Source organism: Denticeps clupeoides, unplaced genomic scaffold, assembly GCF_900700375.1.
Source record: "Denticeps clupeoides unplaced genomic scaffold, fDenClu1.1, whole genome shotgun sequence".
Classification (NCBI taxonomy): Eukaryota; Metazoa; Chordata; class Actinopteri; order Clupeiformes; family Denticipitidae; genus Denticeps; species Denticeps clupeoides.
In genome coordinates this window covers 198,663-215,017 of record NW_021629993.1, presented here as the reverse complement: position 1 = coordinate 215,017, position 16,355 = coordinate 198,663, and the positions used below count along the sequence as shown (strand labels likewise).

Genomic DNA, 16,355 nt, shown 5'->3' with positions numbered 1-16,355 from the left:
CGTTGTCGACAACGTTGTCGTTTTGCTAATTGACGACTGTGAAGACGTCAGAAGTGACGCCGCACTCTGATTGGTCAGCACCGCGGGGTGGGCGGGACCGCGACTTCCACGCTACGCACGGGCGCCGAGTCTTTACTCCCAGCAGCCCCCGCGCGTCCCTCTCGTGCGGCGCGGAGCCATCATGGCGGACGACGAAGTTGGGGTGCGGGAGAAAGTGGAGCATGAGGGCGTCCCGAACGGGGAGGCGGCCTGCGAGGAGTCCACCCGGAGGAGGCGGCGGAAGAAGAAGAGCCGGGCGGCGGGGCCGGGTGAGCGCTGGACTCGGAACCGGGACGCGCCGCCTGTAAAACGTGTTTTCACGGCGCTGCGGCGGACCGGACCGGACCGGACTTGGTCCGATCCTGCGGGATCCCGAAAAAGATCCTCCCGGACGGGCGGACACGCCCGAATTTCCGCATCAGGATGGAAACGTCGTGTGTGTGTCGCCGGCGTGTCGTTGTTTAGGCAGGTCGTGTGTGTGTCGCAGGCGTGTCGTTATCTACACTACAACAGAGGGAATAATAAGATTGTATTCATAGTTGGGGGTCCTAGTGAACCATCCATGGTAACATGGAAGCACGTTGTAAGTCGCTCTGGATCAGGACGTCTGACAAATACTTTACATGTAAATTTAGGCCGGTTGTGAGTGTGTGTGTCGTTATTTAGGCCGGTTGTGAGTGTGTGTGTGTGTCGTTATTTAGGCCGGTTGTGAGTGTGTGTGTGTTCGTTATTTAGGGCCGGTTGTGAGTGTGTGTGTGTGTCGTTATTTAGGGCCGGTTGTGAGTGTGTGTGTGTGTCGTTATTTAGAGGCCGGTTGTGAGTGTGTGTGGTGTGTGTCGTTATTTAGGGCCGGTTGTGAGTGTGTGTGTGTGTGTGTGTCGTTATTTTAGGCCGGTTGTGAGTGTGTGTGTGTTTGTGTGTCGTTATTTAGGCCGGTTGTGAGTGTGTGTGTGTGTCGTTATTTAGGCCGGTTGTGAGTGTGTGTGTGTGTCGTTATTTAGGCCGGTTGTGAGTGTGTGTGTGTGTCGTTATTTAGGCCGGGTGTGAGTGTGTGTGTGTGTGTGTGTGTGTGTGTGTGTCGTTATTTAGGCCGGTTGTGAGTGTGTGTGTGTGTCGTTATTTAGGGCCGCTTGTGTTGTGTGTGTGGTGTGTGGTCGTGTGTGGGCCCGGTTTGGTGAGGTGGTGTGGGTGTGTCGTTATTTAGGCCGGTTTGTGTGTGTGTGTGTGTGTGTGTGTGTGTCGTTATTTAGGCCGGTTGTGAGTGCGTGTGTCGTTATTTAGGCCGGTTGTGTGTGTGTGTGTGTGTGTGTGTGTGTGTGTGTCGTTATTTAGACCGGTTGTGAGTGTGTGTGTGTCGTTATTTAGACCGGTTGTGAGTGTGTGTGTGTGTCGTTATTTAGGCCGGTTGTGTGTGTGTGTGTGTGTGTGTGTGTGTGTCGTTATTTAGGCCGGTTGTGAGTGTGTGTGTCGTTATTTAGGCCGGTTGTGAGTGTGTGTGTCGTTATTTAGGCCGGTTGTGAGTGCGTGTGTCGTTATTTAGGCCGGTTGTGAGTGCGTGTGTCGTTATTTAGGCCGGTTGTGAGTGTGTCTCCGGCGTGAAGGACGAGTTGTACCCGGCTCTCGGGCTCCTGGTACCTGTGACCAGGTGACCTTACCGGAGGTGTCGAGTTCCGGTCGAGCGGATGCGCTTTTAATGCTTTTGCTGCATAATGTGGCCTGGATTCACTGTGTGTGTGTGTGTGTGTGTGTGTGTGTGTAGAGCCTGATGGCAGCAGCTCCAACGCCGTGACCGCCGTGACGAAGCAACTGGAGCAGCAGGCCCTGGAGGATCCGGAGAAGGAAGAGGACGTGGAGGAAGGTGGGCGCGGCGTTCTCGCCGGTACGGGTCGGTCGGTGTACGATGGCGGTCGGTCTGAATGTTCTTCACGTCTCCTCACAGATGCAGAGGAAGGTGATGCAGCGGGGAAGAAGAAGAAGAAAAAGAAGAAGAAGAAAGGACGTGAGTCGTGATGGTTCTCCGCTCCCGGCGTCTTTGTTCGGTTCCGTACGTGAAATAATGTTCTCGTTCACAGCGAAGGTCCAGACGGATCCGCCGTCTGTTCCCATCTGTGACCTCCATCCCGGCGGAGTTTTCCAGAAGGGGCAGGAGTGTGAATATCCGCCTGCACAAGACGGGTGAGACCAGGTCCCTGGTGGACCGTCGCGGTTCCTCTCGCGGTGTCTTCATCCCGCGTGCTCCTCCTCCTCAGGCGCGGCGCGGCGTGGCGGGCCGCCGACGAGAAGAAGCGCGTTCTGGACGCCGCCAACGAGGAGATGTGGAACGACTTCCGCCAGGCCGCCGAGGCCCACCGGCAGGTCCGGCGCTACGTCCAGAGCTGGATCAAGCCCGGGATGAGCATGATCGAGATCTGGTGAGTGCCGGCGCCGCGGTGACGGGTTTTTTTTTGGGGGCGTCGGAGTGACGCCGGCGCTCTGTTCCCCAGCGAGAAACTGGAGGACTGTTCCAGGAAGCTGATCAAGGAGAACGGGCTGAACGCCGGCCTGGCGTTCCCCACCGGCTGCTCCCTCAACCACTGCGCCGCGCACTACACGCCCAACGCCGGCGACCCCACCGTGCTGCAGTACGACGACGTGTGCAAAATCGACTTCGGCACGCACATCAACGGTGAGCGCCCGGCCCGCCCCGGCCGCGCCCGGCGACGCCCCGAACCGAAGGACTCACCGCCGCTCTGCTTTCTACTCCGCAGGCCGGATCATCGACTGCGCCTTCACCGTCACCTTCAACCCCAAATACGACAAGCTGCTGGAGGCGGTGAAGGACGCCACCAACACCGGAATCAGGGTGAGTTACCGCGGCCACGCCGATACGCAGCGCCGCGGTTTTCTTTACTCACCGCCAACACCGGAATCAGGGTGGATTGCCGATACGGAGCGCCGCGGCTTCGGATGCTCACGTATCGCAGTGTTATCGCGGACTTTTCTTTATTGGCCAATATATTGCGGCAATTGTGGCTAATTAACGTGCTAGTTAAAGTCCCGGCCTATATTTACCGCATTTACCAGACGCCCTTATCCAGAGTGACTTACAGTCAGTAGTTACAGGGACAGTCCCCCCTGGAGACACTCGGGGTTAAGTGTCCTGCTCAGGGACACAATGGTAATAAGTGGGATTTGAACCCGGGTCTTCTGGTCCATAGACGAGTGTGTTACCCGCTAGGCTACTACCACTCACCTTACCAGGGGAAGACGTTGACCTTTTTCCTTACGCCGAATTTACAGTCAATATTTCAGATTTTTAACGGCTAACCTGATTGTTCTGATGGTTCTGGGGCAGTGGGGGCCTAGCGGTTAAGGAAGCGGCCCCGTAATCAGAAGGTTGCCGGTTCGAATCCCGATCCGCCGAGGTGCCACTGAGCAAAGCACCGTCCCCACACACTGCTCCCCGGCGCCTGTCATGGTGCCCACTGCTCACTCAGGGTGATGGGTTAAATGCAGAGGACACATTTCACTGTGTGCACCGTGTGCTGTGCTGCTGTGTATCACGTGTGACAATCACTGCACTTTTTTTTTTTTTTTTTTTTAAGTTTAACCCTCAACCGTTCATCGTAGATCTTTTGTGTCTAACAAGCCTTCAAACGTGCGCCGCCATTCACCGTACGTCTGTGTGTGCGGGATTTTTTGTTTTTTAGGTACAACCTGGTTCGTTCTGTGAGTCCCGTGCGCGTCTGAGCCACGTTCGTTAAGCGGGGCGCCTAATTTACAATTATACGGACACGGTCGTGGTTTTATTATTATTATAATTTACATTTTTATTAATACGCCGTATTTGTACCCAGATACTCAGCAGGGTTTATTCCTTCGTCTCCAGTACAATTTATATTTGAATTTTCTTTTGTGATTTTATTGCTGTCTGGGTTTAAGTTTAATTTTTTATTGTTAAGTTTAATTCATAGAAGCCTGAATAATATTTCTGTTCTTTGCGTTTCCTGGTTTGTTTCTCCGTGTTTTTTTGTGTTATTTGCCTTCTGTCTTGCTGCAGTGCGCAGGAATCGACGTTCGCTTGTGTGACATTGGCGAAGCCATACAGGAAGTGATGGAGTCGTACGAAGTGGAGCTGGATGGGAAAACGTACCAAGGTGTGTCCCCCGCTGCTCCCTCGCTGCCTTTTCTCTGTGCGGCAGTTCGGCTGAGTTCGCGTCTTGCTTCGTTCCTCAGTGAAGCCCATCAGAAATCTGAACGGCCACTCCATCGGCCAGTACCGAATACACGCCGGGAAGACGGTGCCAATCGTCAAAGGAGGGGAAGCCACCAGGATGGAGGTTGGCGCCGTAATTCTACTGGTCTAACGGATCAGATTCACATCTGCGCAGTCGACTGAGTCTGGGGATTTCCGGAAAGGCATTTCTAGATGGGGTCAAGTCAGGGAATTATCAGGGAATTTTATTAATGGCATATATTGCTGTAGTAGTTATGATTATTACTATTTTTTTTTTCTTCAGCAGTCTAGTTTATTATAATCCAAAATTGTAGAAATTACTGTTTCCAGACTGACAATCTTATTTTTAGCTTAAGAAAAATGGTCAAGTGAGACCGTATGATCCAATTTGATACCTCAATAATGTGTGTACATATACATATAAAAAAATATATATTTACATATACACATGCCCCAACAATCAACCTACACAAAAAAAATGAAGAGCACAACTGCAGAGCTCCACCCAGACATGATCTGTATCACCCAGGATCAGGAGGGGAATTTTTACTGCACTGGTGAAGTTTCTCCTGCCTGTAGCCCTGTTTAAACGTCGGGCGGGTGCGTCTCCGTCTGGCGGGACGGGTTATCGGCTCGGGGAGGTTCACAATTTCGCTAATCAGCTTCTGCCATGAGGTCGGGGACCAAACCAGTTTAGTAAAAAAAACAAAAAGCTGCTTATCATCTTTACTGGTGCCCGGTTCCGGTTTTAATTCCCGATTCTGCCCGTCTCCCCGGCACAGGAAGGAGAGGTGTACGCCATCGAAACGTTCGGCAGCACCGGAAAGGGGATGGTCCACGATGACATGGAATGTTCACATTATATGAAAAATTTTGAAGTCGGACACGTGCCAATCAGGTGAGTGGACGGGTTCTTTGGAATTAGGCTCCACTGCTTAATCCGGTACATTTTTCTGGTAGACCACCACCCAATTCCTGCCCCTTCTGGAAAGGGCCCTGAAAAAAAGGACCCGGCCCCTGGCCCCCCCCCTCCAGCGTGCAGCCGCGTAGATATAAATACCGCATGGTGCTGAACGTGCAAACCGACTCGGCACCAGGCACATTCCAAAAGTAAGTTGGTGTCCTGTCGCCGCCACCTGGTGGAAGGGGGTAGGTGCACCGGGAACTGCCACCTCTCTCAGCTGTGGACGTTCCTCACGGCGTGACAGAAGTTGATCCTGGAGCACAGGTGGCCGATCGCTCGTCTCTGGAGCGGTCGACGGGTCTCGCACACGTTGCTTTTCCACGAGATGGGATTTTGAAGAGGTGTGTGTGTGCGTGTGTGCGTGTGTGCGTGTGTGCGTGTGTGCGTGTGTGCGTGTGTGCGTGTGTGCGTGTGTGTGTGTGTGTGTGTGTAGCCCTCAACATTCTAGAACAAGGGAACTAGCGGTGGGCAGTGACTGGAGAGCTGAGGTCAGACCGGACTGGTACGCGAACACTGCGCTTAGTCCTACTGTTCTGCCACCTGGTGGTTCCCACGCTGTACTACAATTAAACAGTTTTCACCAAAACCCCCAAACCAGCTACAACCCGGCCTGACGTGGTGCAGTTCCTGAAATGAAAAGCTCCCTGCGGCCTCTGCAGCTGTGCCGGTGAGGAGCAGGTAACCACCGGCACTGGGAATGGTGTTGTCCGGCGGATCCATCTGCTGATGTATCTACTGGACCTGCACGTTCGTACCGTCCAGATCCCTCCTGCTGACGTTTTTGGGACGTTTGAATTATTTGTATCATAAAACGCTACAAATTAAGGAGAAAAAACTGAAACCGCAATACTTTTTAAATAGTAAAAGGTGTAGCGGAGTGAAATTCTCCGGTTTCTGTACGAGGTTGAATACAGAACGTCCTTTATCCAGAGTGTCTTAATCAGCAGTGACAGGGACAGTCCCCCTGGATTCTCAGGGACACGATGGTAGGAAGTGGGGTTTATTTTTAGCATGATCATTTTTTTTTTTTTTAAATATTTATTTATTTTCTATATATAATTTGTCATATTTTGGCTGGGTGTCCGAGACGCATTTTCCCTCCTGGTGACTTGATATTCAGGACCATTTATAAAAAGACGGTCGGTTTCTAATCGGAAATAACATTTTACAAAACCTTTCTCTCAATTTTATTTATTCCTCCAGGCTTCCCAGAGCCAAACACTTGCTGAACGTGATCAACGAGAACTTCGGGACGTTGGCGTTCTGCCGCCGCTGGCTCGACCGCCTGGGCGAGACCAAGTACCTGATGGCCCTGAAGAACCTGTGCGACCTGGGCATCGTGGACCCATACCCGCCGCTGTGCGACACCAAGGGCTGCTACACCGCCCAGTTCGAGCACACCATCCTGCTTAGGCCCACGTGCAAGGAGGTAGTGAGTCGGGGGGACGATTATTAGAACGCTTCTGCTTCACCGCGACTAGCGTCTGGCCAGGGGACAGTAGGGACTAATGACATAGCAGCAGCACCTCCTTTGTGTTATCGTGCCACGGGATTGAGGCGTATTCAACTCTGTCGTGCTTTCATGCCTTCCGATAAGTCGGTAGACCTTCCACTCCCGCCGGTGTCTGGTCCAGATAAACGTGCCGGGTTTTCCGCCGGGACTCTGGCCACTTCGGGGGTTTTTTTTTTTTTTTGGTTTTGTGTTGTTTTTTTTAAAGCCCAATCTTAACAAAAAGATGTAATTCAACCCAGAAAGTTGCCGACTCGTGAGAGTCATATATGAAAGAAATAAAAGCATTCACCAGTGTTTATGGGGCGTCTCCTCCGCTTCATTTCCATTCTTCGTCTTCGTTCCTCGCTGCATTCACACTTTCGCACACGAACGAATACGACCACAAGAGACCATATTTACAATCCAAATTACAACTGAGCGGCGAGCAGAGGGTCCACGTCACGGAGAAACTCTGCTAGTTCCGTAACCGTGGGGACGGACCCATCATCTCTCCTGGACACGCCCAGCTCATCAGTATTTGTAGGCGTGGTTGATGCTAAATTTGGGGGACGTGCATTCATTACCAAACAGAAAAAGACTCCTGACTAATGATCATTTTAATACTCAATAACTGCATGTTTTAAAGTTAGTCAAGTGCTTGTCATACACAGCACACAGTGCACACGGTGAAACGTGTCCTCTGTATTTAACCATCACCCTTGGGGAGCAGTGTGTGGGGACGGTGCTTTGCTCAGTGGCACCGTGGTGGATTGGGATTCTTCTGTTTACGGGGCCGCCCTTATCCAGAGCAACTTACAATCAGTAGTTACAGGGACAGTCCCCCCCTGGAGCAACTTAGGGTTAAGTGTCTTGCTCAGGGACACAATGGTAGTAAGCGGGACTTGAACCCGGGTCTTCTGGCTCATAGGCGAGTGTGTTACCCCTAGGCCACTACTTGATTTAATGGCCAATCGCAGTTCTTGGCTGTATTATAATAACATGAACGGAATTTCACATATTCAGTTCGGCCTCTCCGCAAACGCTGTTTAATTATTAATCTCGGAATCTCTGCCGAGATGTGCAGCTGTGACACGAAGACAAACACGGATGAAAATCGGGGAAAAATCCCAACTGGACTCCTCCAGCCTGACGCCTTATCAGCTGATTATGTGTTGCCGCCGTGTCCGATATTAAATGATGTGAATCAGCACCTTGAAGAAAGCTTTATTTCAACATTAGTGTTCATCGATTAATGAAAATTACACGTGGCTTCTCTCCGTAAGGCGTAAATGAAAAGTTCTCGTGGTCCTTCACTCGTGACGGACCCGTTTCCGCGGCGACCCGGGGGACTCGAGCGAGAAGGCCGTCGGCGAGGACGGCCGCGACTCGGGGATGTGCTCCATGCGGTACTTGTCGATGTACGGCTTCGCGATGTTCCATATCTGGACACACGGAAAGGAAACCGTTACTTTCACGTTTGCTCTGGCGTTCCAGATCATCACAACGTGACGTCCATCTTGCCTTCTGGTCCAGAAGAAGCCGGTGGATGGCCTCGATGTCGGGAGCCATGAACCTGTCTTTAATCCAGGGCCTTGAAAGTGGGAGAAAGCAGATTTTGAATAAGGGAAGGGGGGGGCGGGGCCGACGGCCGTGATTGGTCGGAACGGGAGGCTGGGCGAGGGAAACATTGACCCGTCCTTTCGATCGGCTTTCTGCACGCTTTTTGTTTGACTTACTTGACTACGCTGCGCACAAGGTCGTACACCTTCTCCAATGGCGTGGTGGTACGAAGGGGGCGTAGGAACTCGATGCCCTGGCAGGCGGCGAGCAGCTCGATGGCGAGAACTGAGCAGACGCACACAACTTCTCCATAAACATTTCCTCAGTCTGAACAGCGGTAATTTAGTAATATAAATAAAACCAACTTTCATCGTTTTCCTGACTATTTTTATCTAAAAGTTGGTTTCGTAGCCCCGCCCTGCAGCTTTGATCATCTTCAAAGCGAGAGGACGGGGTCATCAGCGGGTAAAAGTGGTTTCATCACCCTACAGCGTAGATAAAGTGGGTAAATACGGCGTTTTGGGGGCGGAGTCAGCACCTTGCTCCACGTGCTCCACCACCCGCAGGGCCTTCCTGGCCGCCCAGCCCCCCATGGAGACGTGGTCCTCGGTGGCGGCGCTGGTGGACAGGGAGTCCACGGACGACGGGTGGCACAGCACCTTGTTCTCCGAAACTGCGTGTAAAAAGGGGCGTGGTTTAGAACCCGAGCGAAAGGCGGTCCTACCTCCGGCCGGCGGCGAGCGACCGACTGACCGAGGGCGGCGGCGGTGCAGTGGGCGATCATGAACCCGGAGTTCAGCCCGCCCTCGTTCACCAGGAAGGCGGGCAGCTCGCTGAGGGACGGGTTGCACAGGCGCTCGGTCCGCCGCTCGCTGATGGACGCCAGCTCGTGCACGCCGATGCACAGGTAGTCGAGGGCCTGGCGAGGAAGGACGGGTTAACGGCCGACCACTGAACAGACCAAACGAGCGGATCGCTGCTCGCCCACCTTGGCCGGATATTCCCCGTGAAAGTTCCCGCCAGAGATGGTCTCGCCGCGCTCCGCAAACACCATCTGGGGAGAAGAGTTAAGGAAGAAGGAAGAACCGTCCGACCTCTACAACTCATACAGACTGACCTTCAACCTTCCCAAGTTCTCCACACCGCCCCTCTGCTACGTTCCTCCACTGGCTCCCAGTAGCTGCACCATCAGGTTCTAAATACTGATGCTGGCCTACAAAGCCAAACATGGAGTAGCACCATCCTACCTCACAGCCCTTATTACACCTCGCACTGCACCTGGTATACTCCGAGCCTCCAGTACTGCTCGCCTGGTCCCTCCATCTCTGAAGGTACGAGGAAGACGCTCATCTAGACTCTTCTCCGTCTTCCAGCTCAGTCACTGAGCACCTTCACACGGCAGCTCAAGACCTTCCTCATTAGAGAAGTAGCCTAGTGCGTAGTAACCTAGTGGGGAACACACTCGCCTGTGAACCAGAAGACCCAGGTTCAAATCCCACTTACTACCATTGTGTCCCTGAGCAGGACACTTAACCCTAAATTGCTCCAAGGGGGGGACTGTCCCTGTAACTACTGATTGTAAGTCAGGGCGTCTGATAAATGCTGTAAATGTAGAGAAGATTTAGATGAACTTGTAACCTTCTTCTCGTCTGACTTCTGTATAGAAACTAGAACAGAGGGGATAAAAAGATTGTATTCATAGTTGGGGGTCCTAGTGAACCAGAACTGACCACTTCATCCATGGTGACATGGAAGCACGTTGTAAGTGGCTCTGGATCAGGCCGTCTGGTAAATGCCGTAAAACGTAAATATAAGAAGTGGGCGGGGCCCCGTCACTTCCCGGCCGCAGCCGAGTGGCGAAGGATACGGGGTTGTCCGTCGCGCTGTTGATCTCCGTGTTGATGATGTTCTTCGCGAATTCGATGGTGTCGTTGACCACGCCGTGGACCTGCGGGCAGCACCGCATGGTGTAGGCGTCCTGCACGCGGTCACAGAACCGGTGACTCTCTGTGAGGACAGGCCACAAAACGTCACCCCCCGTAACGGTGCACACGCCTGTAAAAAGCGCCCCACTGACCTGCGATCTCGGACGGGTGATGGTCCGAGTCCAGCAGCGCTCGGAAGCGCAGCGCCACCTGGATCTGTCCCGGGTGCGGCCGCAGCTTGTGGATGTCTGCGGGGAGAGAAATGGACACGTTCCGCTCAGCTGTCCGATCTAAAATGTCTCGCCGCGACCCGGATCTCCTGCTCACCGCTGTCAAACGCCTTGGTGGTCCCCTTCAGGACCTCCAGCGTGAGGGCGGCGATGATGTCGGCCTGGCGGGCGATGGCCTCGGCTCGCTCCACAGCCTCGGCGCCCAGGGACGTGATCATCTGGGTCCCGTTAATGAGGGCCAGACCCTGTACGTGCAGCGGGAACGCCAAACTGTTTAATATTCGCCTGCTGCCCTGATTTGATTGGTCCTTATCTAACCACGCCTGCTGCCCCAATTTGATTGGTTCTGATCATCTAATCTCGCCTGCTGCCCCAATTTGATTGGTTCTGATCATCTAATCTCGCCTGCTGCCCCGATTTGATTGGTCCTTATCTAACCACGCCTGCTGCCCCAATTCGATTGGTCCTGATCATCTAATCTCGCCTGCTGCCCCAATTCGATTGGTCCTGATCATCTAATCTCGCCTGCTGCCCCAATTTGATTGGTTCTGATCATCTAATCTCGCCTGCTGCCCTGATTTGATTGGTCCTGATCATCTAATCTCGCCTGCTGCCCCGATTTGATTGGTCCTGATCATCTAATCTCGCCTGCTGCATCAATTTGATTGGTTCTGATCATCTAATCTCGCCTGCTGCCCCGATTTGATTGGTCCTTTATCTCCGCAATTGTGTTGAGCACATCATCACCACGGTTTCATCATTATAAAGCGTTCAGTGGTCTGTAGATCGGTACCTCTTTAGGCCTCAGCGAGACGGGTTTAAGTCCATGGGCCTCGAGCACCTAGGGGTGAGGGAGCAGAGGTCAAAGGTCACGTGGGCCATTACACCGACGTGTCCACTGTAGAAGAACGTACGTATTTGGCGTCGGCCCAGCCACTTTTGGGCGACCACATCTTGCCCTCTCCCATCAGGCCGAGCGCGAGGTGAGAGAGCGGGGCGAGGTCCCCGCTGGCGCCGACCGTCCCCTTCTCGGGGACATAGGACAGGCAGGACGCTGTGGAGACAGAGGCAGACGTCACGTCCGGAACCTCCCGGGACGGCGGGCGCGGGGACGGCGGGGATTTACCGTTGAAGGCCTGGATCATGGCGTGCAGTGTGTCCAGGGAGATGCCGCTGTGTCCCTTGGCCAGGACGTTGATTCTGAGAGCCAGCAGCATCCGCGTCCTCTCGGGACTCAGGGGGCTTCCCAGACCTGGTGGCCACAAGCTCCTCAGATCAGTTCCGGGCGCCGCGTGGGCGCCGTTTCTCTAAAGAACCCCGGCGGAACTCACCAGCGGAATGGGACCTCACCAGGTTCTCCTGCAGGTCCCTGCGCATGTAAACATGTGTAAAAATCCCGGCCGTCCAGACCACACGTCCTACACAGCTTTTTAAAACGTCTCCACCTACTTCAGCTTGCTGACGGGGATGACCGTGCGGGCGAACTTCCCAAAACCAGTTGTAATTCCATACACGACTGAGGACAAGGACAGAAACGGAATATTAGAGGACGTCCCCTCCACAGCGCGGCAAATTAAAACTCGTTTAAAAGCACCTTTGTTCTCCTTCACGATCGTGTCCAGAAGTTCCCTGGACTGGACGACTTTGTTCTCTGCCTCCGGTGTCAGCTGGAAAGGGACAAAATGAAATGAAACTCCGGGAACTTGTGGACACTGGCGGGACGGACGTGGGTGAAGACGCACCTTGATTTTGTACAGGCCCTTGCCCAGATTCACCAGGTCCGCCGACGTCAGGCCGTTCCCGTCCAGAAGAAGGTACTGCGTGGGACAGAGAGTCGTTCCCGTCACACTACACACACACTACACACACAACGTCCCCAATATGGACACTTACGTCATGGGGCTCCCGGTACGCCGAGTTCCTGCGGAGGAGTTAAGGGACTTTGACAGTGTGGTAGTAGCCTGGTGGGTAACACACTCGCCTATGAACCAGAAGACCCAGGTTCAAATCCCACTTACTACCATCGTGTCCCTGAGCAGGACACTTAACCCTGAGTGTCTCCAGGGGGGACTGTCCCTGTAACTACTGGATAAGGGCGTCTGGTAAACGGCAGCCTGCGGAGACCGGACATGTTCGGGAAGGATACAGGTGTGACGGGGCGGGCTGGGACGGGATGAAGTCCGGCGACATGGTGTCCCCCTCGATCACTGGAGAAAAGACGCAGGTTAGACGCGGACCGAGACGCCCGCCCGCCCGCCCCACCGCCGCTTACCGAGCTCCACGAAGTCGTTCTCCTCCAGCACGTCCTCCACCGCGTCGTCGGGGTCCAGCAGCCCCAGACCCTGGCACCTCCGCGCCACGAAGCGGGTGTCCTTGGCCGAGCCGATGCCGCCGTTGTCGGGCTTGTTCTTGGCGTAGCGCCGCAGCGCCTCCAGGCCGAGGCGCTGCACGGTGCAGCCCGGGTCCCGGCACGACACCGTCAGCCACTCGTCCCGAACATGAACCGTGAAGCGAGGCATCGCGCTGCGACCTGCTGCTGCCGCCGCCGCCGCCCGGGCGCCGGACTTAAACCCCGCGGCAGCGCGGCTCCGCCGGCCAATCAGAGGCGAGGGGCGGGGCCAACACCACACCGATACAACCAATCCGAGATCAGATAAAAAACACCTCAAATCACTTTTATTAAAATGGTTTGGGGCTTATATTATTCTACTGGGCGTATATGATCACTGCGGGGTGTGTAGTGTATGTGAGTAGTGTGTGTGTGTGCATAGTGTGTGTGGTAGTGTTTATGTAGTTTGTGTAGTGTAGTGTGTGTTGTGTGTGTAGTGTGTGTGTAGAATGTGTAGTGTGTGTGTAATATGTGTCTATTGTGTGTGTGTAATGTGTGTGAGTGTGTAGTGTGTGTGTAGTGTGTGTAATATGTGTGTAGTGTGTGTGTAATGTGTGTTTAGTGTGTGTGTGGTAAATGTAAATGGTGTAAATGTGTGGTGTGTGAGTGTGTACTGTGTGTAATATGTGTGTAGTGTGTGTTTAGTGTGTGTGTAGTATGTGTAATATGTGTCTAGTGCGTGTGTAGTGTGTGTGTGTAATGTGTGTGAGTGTGTAGTGTGTGTAGTGTGTGTAATATGTGTGTAGTGTGTGTGTAATGTGTGTTTAGTGTGTGTGTGGTAAATGTAAATGATGTAAATGTGTGGTGTGTGAGTGTGTACTGTGTGTAATATGTGTGTAGTGTGTGTGTAGTGTGTGCTTGTGAGACAGAGAGAGAGAGAGGAAGTGTCGCTCGTCCCTACTTCCTTCTTTAAAGCTGGATAGAAGAATAAAGGAGTAAAAAGCGACGGGTACATGGAGACGCGGAGCAGCTTTTATTGAGCAGGAAGTGGAGGTGAGGCTTCCGGTGTCAAATCGCTTCTGCTGTGCGGTGAGGGGGAAGAGAAGAACCTGAACTCGAGCTGTTTGGGGTGGTGGGTGGTGTTCTGGATGATCAGCTTCTGCACCAAATCAAAAAGCAGAAGCTCCAGATGTTCCAGAGTGAGGAGAAGCTGAAATGTGGCTTTTCATGGGGACCAGAACAGTGACCTGCACCTTCCACTGGTCCTGGTCCAGCACATCTCGACATACTTGTATCTCCTCATATAGAGACACAAGAACTATGAGAGATTAAAGACTGACATTTACATTTACGGCATTTACCAGACGCCCTTATCCAGAGCGACTTACAATCAGTAGTTTCAGGGGACAGTCTCCATGGGGATACTCAGGGTTAAGTGTCCTGCTCAGGGACACAATGGTAGTAAGCGGGATTTGAACCTGGGTCTTCTGGTTCATAGGCGAGTGTGTTACCCACTAGGCTACTACCACCCATTGTAAGAGAGGGAGACTGACATGTTCCATCAGCCCTCGTTTTCTGGATGTTCTTCATCATGCTCACAGGCAGGGACAGCGGCGTCTCCTGCAGCTGCTACTGGACCTGAGCCACAGGCACCTGATCTGCTGGACGTCCCATGGCGGCAAGTTCAAGCTGCTGAAGTCGGAGGAGGTGGCCAAGCGGTGGGGTCTCAGGAAGAACAACATGAACTATGACAATCTGAGCCGGGCGCTGCGGTACTATTACCATAAGGTGGGTCTCACACCACGTCCCACCACCACACCGTCTTCATGCGGCGCCTCATTTTCTCCATCAGGAAGGAGATCCTGAAACTCGACTCGGGTGAACTTGTTCAGGAGGTGGTCAGCGATGGTCAGGAAGAAGAGGGCGAAGATGAGGAGGGTCCTAACCAGGCCCTCCACCCCAACCTCAGGTCCCTGCGGAAGAACGCAAGATCTTCACAGCTCAGGCGTGTCACGTTCTACACGACTTCATCACACTTACTGATCAGGTCTTATTGATCAGGTTATCAGCGCCGGTTCCGGTCTGATTACATCACGGTCCGATCACGTCACTCAGCGGCTGTTTACTCTCCTCGCGGCTGATTTCTGACGTCTTCCAACAAAGGGGCCTGTCAAGCGCCGATGACCTTTGACCTCGTCTGACCCTGCTGATCTGTCAGGTTTTGAAAAGAGCTGATAGATTATATTACAACGCTGCTTCCATAAAAAAACAAGTAAAACGAACGTTTTAACATGATCGTCATGAATATGATCGTCGTGTTTCACTCGGGTCCTCCCTCTGAAAACAGAGACGCACGCAGGACGCCACCAACGGAAGTGTCACCATACACTGCCATGTTTTATATGGTTCCAACCGGGTCTGCAGCATTAATAATCTCACGTATCTGACATATTTTACTGTGTAGTGCTAGGAAGCTGGAACCCCATGGAATCCGGGTTCCGGCTTCCTAGAACTACACAATAAAAATTGCAACAGGAAGTGACAATTTTAACCAAAAAAAGGACGATGACATGTAAAATAAGGCTGGACAACATACGGGTTTTCTCACATTTCACTCTTTTTTTATTTTTGCTTGTGAGACTTTTCACATTCGCCGCTGGCTTTTTCAGTCGCCCCGCCCCCTTTTGCGTTTTTGCTGCTTGCGGATTCGTTGCAGGTCTGGCGCAGTTCTTCCGAGTGGGCGGGGCTTCGCTTCATTGGCCAGCAGGTGTTTGAGTGACAGCCCCGTTCCCCAGTAGCTATGGGATACGCGAAATAGAGCTGTTATACTCGGATCCTTTTCAGGATCCGGCTCCCTATGAATCACTCAGTAAACTGATCCGTGTGCGTGAGTCACTTGAGTCAGTATTCAACCGCTGTGAGTCAACAGAAGTGCCTGAAACGTCTTTTAAAAGAAAGTAAAATGCCTTATGATGAGTGAATGACTTTAAAATGAAAGCTGCTCGTTTGAGCAATCCAGATTGGGCTGCATGTTTTCGGCTGTGCGGGAAGTTAACCGCTGGATGCACTGACTCGGGTTAGGAGCGCTGACCCGGATCTCTCAGCGATTCTGATTCAGATGGTGCAAAGAAACTGTCAGTTATGCATCTTTTATGGTAGTAATTGATTATTTTAATGATGAAAGATGTATTTATGTGACGGAGTTTAAAATTTAGTAGTTAGCACTCAAAGGATTCGGTTCAGTGGAGACCTCAGATTCGTGAGTCATGAGTCACACAGGTGAGTCATGAAGTGAAGTGATTGTCATTGTGAAACGCTGCAGCACAGCACACGGTGTTCACAACGGAATGCGTCCTCTGCTTTTAACCAGTGGGCAGCCATGATGGCCAGGCCACCGCTGCCCCATGAATCTCACACACAGCTCACATGTGGATCACAGCATAATCAATTCATTTCCTCCACTGGAGACGACCCCAGCACAACAGGAAACTTCTGTTCTGGCTCTTTATTTAATGCTCATTTGAAAGGGTGCAGCAGACGTGCATGATGGGTAATATTTTCAGAGGTGGAGGTTGTTTCTGAGTATGTGTTCAGGATTTT

The 16,355-nt window shown here is 52.7% G+C and overlaps 2 protein-coding genes across 4 annotated transcripts; one reads left to right on the top strand and one right to left on the bottom strand.

Moving 5' to 3' along the window:
• The first annotated feature begins 118 nt into the window (after positions 1 to 118).
• On the top strand, positions 119 to 7,028 carry LOC114779507 (methionine aminopeptidase 2-like). Its single transcript, XM_028967359.1, has 11 exons — positions 119 to 308; positions 1,799 to 1,897; positions 1,979 to 2,038; positions 2,112 to 2,214; positions 2,289 to 2,450; positions 2,523 to 2,704; positions 2,787 to 2,881; positions 4,079 to 4,175; positions 4,255 to 4,358; positions 5,038 to 5,153; positions 6,423 to 7,028. Exons 1-11 carry the CDS (start codon positions 182 to 184, stop codon positions 6,673 to 6,675), a joined length of 1,398 nt encoding a protein of 465 aa, XP_028823192.1. The 5' UTR covers positions 119 to 181; the 3' UTR covers positions 6,676 to 7,028.
• A 933-nt stretch (positions 7,029 to 7,961) lies between these two features.
• On the bottom strand, positions 7,962 to 13,007 carry LOC114779498 (histidine ammonia-lyase-like). Of its 3 annotated transcripts, none has more exons than XM_028967343.1 (19): positions 12,699 to 12,945; positions 12,573 to 12,633; positions 12,320 to 12,347; positions 12,169 to 12,243; positions 12,021 to 12,093; positions 11,876 to 11,942; positions 11,758 to 11,795; positions 11,553 to 11,678; positions 11,341 to 11,480; positions 11,220 to 11,267; positions 10,524 to 10,671; positions 10,349 to 10,444; positions 10,139 to 10,278; positions 9,260 to 9,325; positions 9,025 to 9,190; positions 8,810 to 8,944; positions 8,448 to 8,556; positions 8,233 to 8,302; positions 7,962 to 8,153 (listed from the first exon to the last, which is right to left on the bottom strand). In XM_028967343.1, exons 1-19 carry the CDS (start codon positions 12,943 to 12,945, stop codon positions 8,022 to 8,024), a joined length of 1,965 nt encoding a protein of 654 aa, XP_028823176.1. In that variant the 3' UTR covers positions 7,962 to 8,021. The 3 variants fall into 3 exon arrangements, 2 of the variants coding, with proteins under 2 accessions (XP_028823176.1, XP_028823177.1); XR_003746781.1 differs by having other exon boundaries at positions 8,103 to 8,153; positions 10,139 to 10,249; positions 12,699 to 13,007; XM_028967344.1 differs by lacking the exon at positions 8,448 to 8,556 and having other exon boundaries at positions 10,139 to 10,249; positions 12,699 to 13,007.
• Between the last annotated feature and the right edge of the window lie 3,348 nt (positions 13,008 to 16,355).

Bases quoted from the DNA above. Each gene is read 5' to 3' on its own strand.
- LOC114779507 (XM_028967359.1), top strand. From the start codon at position 182: ATGGCGGACGACGAAGTTGGGGTGCGGGAGAAAGTGGAGCATGAGGGC. The intron at 1,898-1,978 runs GTGGGCGCGGCG...GTCTCCTCACAG, and splicing joins GGAAGAGGACGTGGAGGAAG to ATGCAGAGGAAGGTGATGCA. The intron at 2,451-2,522 runs GTGAGTGCCGGC...TCTGTTCCCCAG, and splicing joins ATGAGCATGATCGAGATCTG to CGAGAAACTGGAGGACTGTT.
- LOC114779498 (XM_028967343.1), bottom strand. From the start codon at position 12,945: ATGCCTCGCTTCACGGTTCATGTTCGGGACGAGTGGCTGACGGTGTCG. The intron at 11,796-11,875 runs GTAGGTGGAGAC...TTACATGCGCAG, and splicing joins ATCCCCGTCAGCAAGCTGAA to GGACCTGCAGGAGAACCTGG. The intron at 9,191-9,259 runs GTGGGCGAGCAG...CTTCCTCGCCAG, and splicing joins ACGGGGAATATCCGGCCAAG to GCCCTCGACTACCTGTGCAT.